General features: G+C 26.9%; 1 protein-coding gene across 1 annotated transcript in view; it reads left to right on the forward strand.

The window, feature by feature from the left end:
* Window positions 1-9,146: 9,146 nt before the first annotated feature.
* Window positions 9,147-10,043, forward strand: part of LOC119681162 (TRPL translocation defect protein 14-like) — a gene marked incomplete at its 5' end in the record, with an annotated part of 5,860 nt that continues 4,963 nt past the window's right edge. The window contains 2 exon segments of the mRNA XM_038094271.1: window positions 9,147-9,275; window positions 9,345-9,481. Of these exon segments, the coding sequence (XP_037950199.1) occupies window positions 9,147-9,275; window positions 9,345-9,481 (266 nt within the window).

Consider the following 10,043-nt stretch of genomic DNA (forward strand, 5'->3'; position numbering starts at 1 on the left):
TATATTATTTTACACACTACATTATTTAATATATATTATATTATATTTATATTATATTATATTTATTATATTATTATTATATTTATAATAAAATGTAGTATTATTATTTATAATATAATATATTATATTATTTTATATATTATACATTACATTTCATTATTTTATGTATTACATTATATTATGATATATATTTTATTACTTTATATATATTATTTTATATATTATATTACTTTATAAATATTGTTTTATGTATGACATATATTAGTATTATATATATTATATTATATATATTATATTATATATATTATATTATAATATAATATATATATTATATAATACATATTATATTATATTATATTATAATATTACATATTACATTATATATATTATATATTATATTACATTATATATATTATATATTATATTACATTATATATTATATTATATTATATATTATATTATAATATATATTATATTATAATATATATTATATTATATTATATTATATTATATATTATATTATACATATTATATTTTATATTATATTATATTATATATTATATTATATTATATTATATTATATTATATTATTTTATATTATATTATATTATTTTATATTATGTTATATTATATTATATTATATTATGTTAAAACATTTTCTGAAAGGAGAAGGAGATCATATATCATAAAAAAACCCATTCAGACACAAGCAAGGGTACACCTTCGTCCACCATTTTTAAAATTCTAGTTTCTATATTGTAAAATTTATTTTCTTTCTTTAATTTTATATTGAACACGCCATTGCATGTATCACATTTATATAGATAAAAGTAATTTTATTTAAATATATACAATTATTATTATTGTGCGAGTACAAATGTTATACAAAAAGAGCTTTTTATCGCCCTTTTAAATATATGTACAAATTTAAAAATGTTAATTTACGCAATTACGATAATTTTCTAAATCTTTTTAATATATTTTTATTTTATTGAATTAATTTTTTTATCGTTTTTTTTACAATTTTTACACTGTTTGATTAAATCAGTTAATGTGTGAATATAAATACAATTTGTATATTTATTGTATTTTAATTTGTACTTTTTTTTCGAACTCATACTTAGCAACGAACACAAAAAAGTGTTAGAATTTACATATAAAATAAATAGACTTAATTCAAGTATTTGGGGAGATATATGTAGAAAGGGGATAATTATACTGAAAGTCATTTACACGTCTATTCTCTAAGTGATAACCACGTGAGGCTTAATTTGATATGATAACTTTTCAATTAAAACAATAACTTTTTTGTTTTCCGGCCGAGGGGTTTTATAAAATTAATAGAAATAAATTTATTTTAGTTGGAAATTTATTAGATTAGATGATTATTATTATGATTAAAAAAGTATTTTATAAAATTATTTGTTTTGAATTTAATTCTAAATTGTAGTCCATTATATCTAAATGTAAAGTATTTATACTTACGGGTACACATGCCTATAAATGGTGCAATACCAATCGATATTGTTAGGTTATAACAGCGGATGTAAGGATCTTTTAAGTCATATTGGACTGATTGATACTATTTTTATGATATATTTATACGATCATACGTTTAGTATGATAGAACATATCATACATACGTATACCTTCAACATACTAAATGTAAAGGATTTATAAAAGTGCTTCAAAGTGTTAAATTACTTAAAGAGTTCAAATATACTGTAGTTCCAAGATTTGAATTAAATATTATTAATGTTCGGAAATGCCCGAGTAGCAAATATGCTTAACATATGTTTTATTTTATTTCCGTTCAGTTTTCTACAAGTATGCTTAAAAGCAAATGCTCCAACATTATATGGTGTTCGGACTCTTCGCTGTGTTCGCTCAAATACTCAAACTTTAGCACGTTTCAACATTCAAGGTCTCAAAGTCTCAAGCGGCTGGAATAATATTCGATATACGAATATATTTTCTCTTATAATATCAGACTTTGTAGTTCAACATATTTGCTAATAAAAGAATTTGTAGTGCCTAAAAAGTATAGTTTTGTATTACTGTGAGTATTCCTACTATCAAAGAGTTTGACAGCTTTAGTGCTCTAGTGCTTTTTTTTTTTGCTTTATTGCATTTTTATACTATATTTAGTGTTTTATCTTCTTTCACTCTAATAGAGATGATCACTCTGGTAATATTTAATTTTGATAATATTGAATAGAGTAAATTGCTGTTTTTGATATCACCTTTTTAAAAGCTAGTCTAACTGGCGCTGGTGACAAAAAATTGTTAGTCTTTAATGAATTCAGCTCTGCATTCTAGTGTTTACAGTATCTAAGAGCTTGGGAACTCTATTCCTAATGTATTTTTTAATGATATCAACTTTCACATCCCAATTTCTTAAATACTCACGGGGCTTTTAACAATCTTCTTAGAGCTATATTTTGATATGATTTAGTTTAGTTTAGTGTAGATAGAGGTGTTTTGTAAAACGCTACGCAGTAAGCTTGACGTGTTTATCTGTTTACATATCAGGACTTTGTTTTTGAAGCTTATTTTAGTACTCCATACCCGCCTTAAAGTTCTAAATTTTAGATTGCATACAGTCTATTTTGCTTGGCGTGCTCCTTCCTTATAAGTTTTTGTCGAAAGTTAGTCCAACTTTATCCCAGTTTTCTTGGGCATTGATTTGTTTTTTGATATTAACATATAAATTGGGTATTTACGTTAATTCTTTACTTTTTAATATATAACATTACCCCTTATCTATAAACTCCTCGTTCTCATCGTGGTGTATAATTCAAGCATCAACAGCAAACAAAGATAATGTGTTTCTGCTAACAATTAGAAAGTCAGCTATATATAAATTGCATAAGATTGTATATAAGGGGGAGATTCGCACCACCTTCTATTTTCCTTATTGAAGAGCAGTGGTTTCGATTTTGACTTTAAAGTCTTTGTTATTCCAGAAACTGCTAATAAGTTAGACTAGGTTATTTGGGATCGCGTAATTTTCAAACATTACTAGTTCAGCATTGATTTCAACAATGGTCTATAAAGTTCTTTAAATTTCAAACTTTATTATTCCCGTCGACTTTCTCTTACCTTAAATCTATTATTTATGGATTATTGATTATTATTCATTATTTATCCATTATTAATCCATTTGATTAATGCATTTAATAGTTGGTGGTAAATGACGTATATAGCTTCTGTTAGATAAATCAATGAAAAAGATTTGCAACTTTAAATTTTGATATCTCAAGTAGTAAGCTATATCAATATGAAATGTAGTGGAAAAAATGTTCTCTAATAACATATCGGTAAATCGGAATCAAAAATTGTTTCTACTAACATATCGTTAAATCAGAATCACACTGTCAGAAGCAATTATTCTGTCTAGATGTGTTCTATGAAGAGCATATAATGAAGGATGTTAATATGTTGAATGGTGAAAATGTTTTATGTGAGGCTTTAAACTGAGGATATTTTTTATTGTTTCCCCCTCTATTGCTGTAGTGCAGATATCGCTTTCGTTAAATAATAATATTTATTATTTTTATTAAATTTGATTTGTGTAGACAATTATGACAAAATAATTCTTTTTAAGAGCGATTTTTTGAACAGTAGTGAATTGCAATAACAAAAATTTTTATTTTTAATTAATTGCATTTTGTTTTTGACCCTATAGCTGTTTTGAGTATTGCCAAATATCCATCATCAGTGATGTTTTTGGAAATATATTTAATTATTCGTAAATAAATTTTGAGATTGCAAGTACAATTAAATTATTATAAGAATAAATAATTGTTATGATAATAATGGCCACAGGCCAATGCTGTGCATATAGCACACTGGCATATATATAATCAAGTATATATACCTATTTTATAAATCTAAAACGTATATAAAATTTTTAGTATTTTTAGTAAATCAAAATAAATTAAACTGTTTCTAAAACGTAAATATATATGATTATACTTTCAAATATCTTTTAATACTCAAAATATGAAAATATGAAACTTATTGTGTTCATTTATTTCGGATAATTAAATCTCTAATTAACCGCAAAATGAAATATTTTACGCTACTTCTGTTAATTAATTATAGAGAACAAATATAATTTTATTGCCAAAGTAAAAACAAGAGACCGACATTTTATTATGAATAACCAATTTATGCACGCAAATCAAAGTAATTAAGTGAAATTAATAAAGTCTACTTTGAGGCGTTTTACCTACGACAAATACGTTTACGCTGTACTGAAGCGAAATAAATTAAGTTGGATTGAGCGCTGCAATTAAAGTATGGATTGTATAACAAATATTGAAGCGAGTTTCCGCTTTTTATATTTTTATGAAGCAGTTTTATTGTCACAATTAAAAATTGTCTGCTGCTACTCTAATTGGAATATGCAATCATTTGAAAATATTTACTCAATCATTCAATTAAGCGACTAGTCAATTTTTCTGCATTCTGTGTTGTCAAGAAAAATAAATTTCATTTCATAAATAAATTTTTCGTAATACAAATCAATAGAAATGAACTCAGAACAGAGACAATTTGTCTAATGCCACTGCACTATCAGCATTGACCGCCAAAAGGGGCTTTTCGTGGAGCGAAGCAAAGCAAAGTATACGATGCACTGAAATCAATAATCACAATTGACTAATTGACGTTTTATAAGCGAAATCGACCAGCCTTTTCCGTCATCAATTCCAATGCAATTGATGTGGTTTGTGGGCATGAGTTTGTCTTTTTTTATTTATACAATGCTTTAATCTAATTAAGAAATAACGTAATGCTCTCTACTCTGCAATCATTTTTGTAACAGTTTCTTAGGGTTCTGTAAACAAATAGAAATCGAAAATAAATTATTAATTACAATCTATTAAACAACATCAAATTATCAATAGAAATGCGGAAACATATGTGTTCCCATATCAAATAATGATTCTGCGATATTTATGTGGAAATAGAGCCCCTTTGTGTTTAGAGGCTCGTTTAGAATAATAAAAATATTATTTTAGCGATAATTGTGAATTTGAAAATTTTAAAAAATATAAAAATACAATATGAGTAACATGAGACCCACTTCGTATTGCGTTCTACTTTTGTAGACTCAATAAATTGATTAGCAATTAAGTCAAATATGAATTAAAGTTATCATCATCTATAACATAAAAATGGTAGAAAATGGATATTAATAACAAAAAGACACCGACTGAAGTATAGAATAGGCATATAGTAAATTTTTTCTTAAGCGGACACAAACCAAACTGATCCAGCAATTCTGTACGGTTAAGAGTAATGTACCTTTCACATTTAGTAGAAAAAGATATCCATTTATCCATTTAAGAGCATCTATTGAACAAAGGTTTCATTGTATAACTTTAAAGGACCTCTAATTGTACAGAGAAAAAACTTTTTTAATCAATTTAATAGTTCTATTTATATGTGCTTAAGGGAAAGTACATATTTCCTCTATGTTCTATGGTTCTGAAACCTGGCTCGTGACTATTGAAACAAAAACTAAAAATCGAAAAATATTTCCGATTTGGTGGCCCAGAAAGATAATAGACGAAGAGTTAAGGAGGCTCAAGGGCCAAATAAATATTTGATATTTTTAAAAATATTCTGTCATCTTTTCATACAAATTGTCATCTTTTCATACAAGAACACCTAGTATTGAGATATAGTTTGAGATATAATGCATTTTCGATCGTACTATAGTTGTTTTGGAAATTGAGTTGTAACTCATTATAATTTTTGAATAGAATTATGTAGTTGTTAGGGGTAAGTTGAAGTAGTAAATAGTAGCATAAAAAATTACCCCATAATGATATCACAGTTAAACATTGTCGATACAAGTTAAATATTCTTTTAGTTGATTTAGAAATAATTAATGTTGCTTCTTCGGAAGCTAAAGCAGGAGAGACCGAGCGCACTTTTGCAAAGTTGGGAGCTACCGAAGCCAAACGGGACTTTTCCAGACAAACAAGTGGATGTCCCGTTTGGTAGCAACCATGCGTTTGAACAGTATCGCATGATTGCTCCGTTAATGAAACTAAGCACAGGGCCGGATTTGGGGTACGATCATGACGACCTTGATGGTCATCAGATCATGACGACCATCAAAATGGACAAAAAGACTGAAGTGGTTAACGCATTGACAATATTAAAAGATGAAATGACTGTCATTGAGGTAAATGTGAACCAATCGAGAAGTCCACAAACTTGACTATGTCCGTAATTTTTAATGAATGAAAGCTCTGCCACGTCACTAAGAAGGGTAAATCAAACTTGACAAGTCTACAAACTTAACTATGTCCCTCATTGAATAGGATGACAGCTGTGTCAGGTCAGTAGGAAAAGGGACATTGTATATGTAGTAAGTAAGCTTACAATTTTATATAAACATTATTTCTTATGAATGAATGGGTACATTTATTTTCTTGCATTGTTGATTTTAATTTCCGCAGTTTTGCTTGAAATAAATATTTTTTTTGTGGCAATCTTGCTTTCAATTCTATATGTAATTGTTGTTTTTCTATTTAAATGGAGTTACGACAACTATTTCTCATAGAAATGAATTTCGTAAAAATTCGAAATTCTAAATCATTTCATTCTAATGTCTGTCTGTATTTTTAAATGAATGTATAAGCACAGAATAGAATGACACTTGTTGCATCTCAACGCTTTCATTTTCATAGACTTCCTCATTTTGCCAAAAAAATATTATATTCTATTCGGTGGCAAAATCTTTCTCGATGATTCCGTTCTATTATGAAAATAAAATTTAAAACAAAATGATTTAGTATTATTAATAAAAACAAACGTTATCAAATAAGCAATTTCACACTTTGTTGAATATTATGTTTTCATTTGTGAATTGTATGAGATAATTTTTTTAAAAAAATATATTATCTCAAAATTAGTCGTAAAATAAGTACAATCAGAAAATAGATTAACTAAAAACTCATAATTACGTTTTTAAAAATTAACTTTAATATTATTTTATAAAAAATATTTTCTAAAGCTTTATGTTGTCACTTCCTTATTTTTTTATAGTCTATCGGACCACCTATTCATTGCACTTTATAAAATTGTCAAACATTGACACTTGTCAAAATTGACTGCTGTAAAGGTTTTGGTATTCTGTGACATAAATAAAAAGCTCGTTTCCTTGTTAGTTGTCAATACCTCAAATTCTGTTGACAACTATAAAAATATGCTCTTTTTAAGCATTTTTTATTATTTGAATGCATGACAAATATTCTTAACTAAAATATACGCTCCTTACAAGCATTTTTTTTATTGTGATTTGAATGCATGAAAAATGCTTTCGACAATTTAAAATATATGCTCTTTTTTACGAACAGTTACGAACAATTACGAACAGTTACAAACAGTTTTATATACAAAACACTTTACACCATAGTGTGGTGAGAAGCATTAGGTATTTGAGCTTTGAAATTTGTCAAGATCAGAATACCAGAATACCAAAAAGCTTTCTGCTTTATAAAAATCAAAAATTTTATTAAAGAATTTGACAAATCTGTCAAGTGCACAGAATAAGTCCGTATATATTTATAACTAAAGTGAAAAGGGTTTATTTAGTTCCCTGGTATATGAAAGGCGCTCGGAAACTTTTGCACCCAATTATGTTCGACATAGTCTAACAGTAACGGATATACTTTTTCTGACGATGCTCAAAATTGTTTGTTTAGACCCTTTAAAAAGTGTATTCTATCAAGATGTTTAAAATAATCGTAAAATATATGGCGGATATTATTGTATCTCAAGATTATTTTCAGCTTCGAAATCAAAATTTAAACACTATTGATACAAAACACCATTTGTGAGTTTAAGCTGTAATGGAACATATATTTCTACTTGTATAAGACACGGGACTTAATTCGGTACTTACGACAGTCACCTTGTCCAATAGTATTGAAAATAACATTTATAACATATTCTTTAAATTCTTCTTTCGCTTGAGCAAGATTTAACGAAATGGCATCCTAACGACATGACTTCCTAACGAAATGATAACTCAGTAAAGCTACTGTATGTCAATTCAACTTTAAAATCTGTGTTTTGTTTGAATGTGTTAAACGTCGCTTATTTGAAACGTAAAATACTTTTTTAAGAATTTTTTACTCAAACAATCTCAGCGCTGTTTCATCACTCTGAGATAGTATCTGTGGATTTGAGCTAAATAGAATCATAACTAGGATGACCGAGTTTTTTTGAAAGTTTATATTCAAATTTTTTACTAAACCTATAGTACCACATTTATACAATAGCGATCTCCAGGTTGGAACCCGGTTGGAACTCATAGAGTCAATGTTCCACTTAAATATTTGTCAATTATAAAGGTCATTGGAGATTGATACGTGACGGTATCTGAAACAGTCCACAAGTTTATGGAATTTAATAAATTTATTGCACTTTTTTCATTTACTAACTAGTTTTCAGAAGATACATTTAGTATTTGAATAAAATACATTATAATATAGAGCAATAAAGTTCTTAAGCAGATACTGGAAAAAGGATTAGTATCTGAAACTGTGTCCGTTTAAGTCTGTTTAAAAATTAAGTTTGTGTGACATATGAAAACTAAGATTGGCCCCATTGCACGGCTTAGAGAGATGTCCATTTATAAAACCGTCTGTTTAACAGAGTATTCACTGTATAAAGATAATAATTGATAAAAAAAAGGTTGGGGGTTACTTTTTCGAAACAACTATAACTGAGTTTTTTCTTTTTTATAATTGAGTATATCTGATTGTTTGCTGTGACTTGATTTTTTTTAATATTAATTCTCAACGTTATCAATTTCTAAAAGTATAGAATTTATAGTTTAGTATTTTTAACTTCGCAGTTTTAGTTTTAGAGTATTATTACTTATTTATGGTACACTACAAATATTGTTAAAAAAAATTAGAGATAAATAACTATACATACAAAATTGTATATATTTTAATAAAAATCTATAATTGTTATTTTTTTTAATTTATGGATGTATTAATAAAATTGCTTGCAAATATGTGCCGTATAATTTGATTGATGTGTGGTCTCTTTTTTGCTTAGTCGATTTTAATTTGATGAGTTTTTCGATCTCATGAATTTACGTATTTTTGCAGCTTTCAAATTTCAGGAAAATCTTATTCGTACGATGATACAGATTGAGAATACATATTTTGAATTGGGTAATTCAAGCACCCGAAACTGTTTGATTATATGCGATCGTGGTGTTATGGATGCCAGTGCATGTAAGTTTTATTCGATAATAGTTCTATAAAAAATTATCTCTAACTTTTCTTTTTCTTGACCCATTATAGATATTTCCAAAGATAAATGGGAAAAAATGATGTCAACAAATAATTGGAATCCAGTAGAATTACGTGATAATCGCTATAATCAAATTTTGCATTTGGTATCAGCTGCAAATGGTGCTGAAGAATTTTACACAATTGAAGTAAGTATTTAAACTAATTTTAGAATATGGTTGTGTCGCTTGATTAAAAAAATTTTAATGAGAATTCTTTCATGTTAATATCAAAAGATATTAATATGCGAAGTGTGATCAAAAAGTAACGGGAAATTTTTTATTTATTTGAATGCTCATCTTCAAACTAGTCACCCTTTTCTTATTATGTATTTATGTCACCACAGTTTCCAGTTTGAGTAATTCGATTAAAGCTGCTCTTTAAGTATGAATTTAAGCTTGCTCTGCAATTTCGCCTTTATCTCATCTATTGTTGAATAACTTTGTCCATTTGGGTGTCATATCTTATGATATGTTTTGCCAGTAAGTGCAGTATATTTTATTTTTTCCATATTTTTTTATCATTGATGGATTTATTAAAACGTCTAAACAAGAAGACATCTTCAATATTTTGCTTCAGCTACATATATTCTGCTCAAAAAGTATCCGGATTTGGTTGTTTGTTAACTACTCCTTCAGTAATAGAACTTTTTCAAAAAAATTTTTTTTATTATGTTGGTACATCCTTTCTTGACATATGGTACAAATTGAG

This window comes from Teleopsis dalmanni, chromosome 2, assembly GCF_002237135.1.
Source record: "Teleopsis dalmanni isolate 2A chromosome 2, ASM223713v2, whole genome shotgun sequence".
NCBI lineage: Eukaryota > Metazoa > Arthropoda > Insecta > Diptera > Diopsidae > Teleopsis > Teleopsis dalmanni.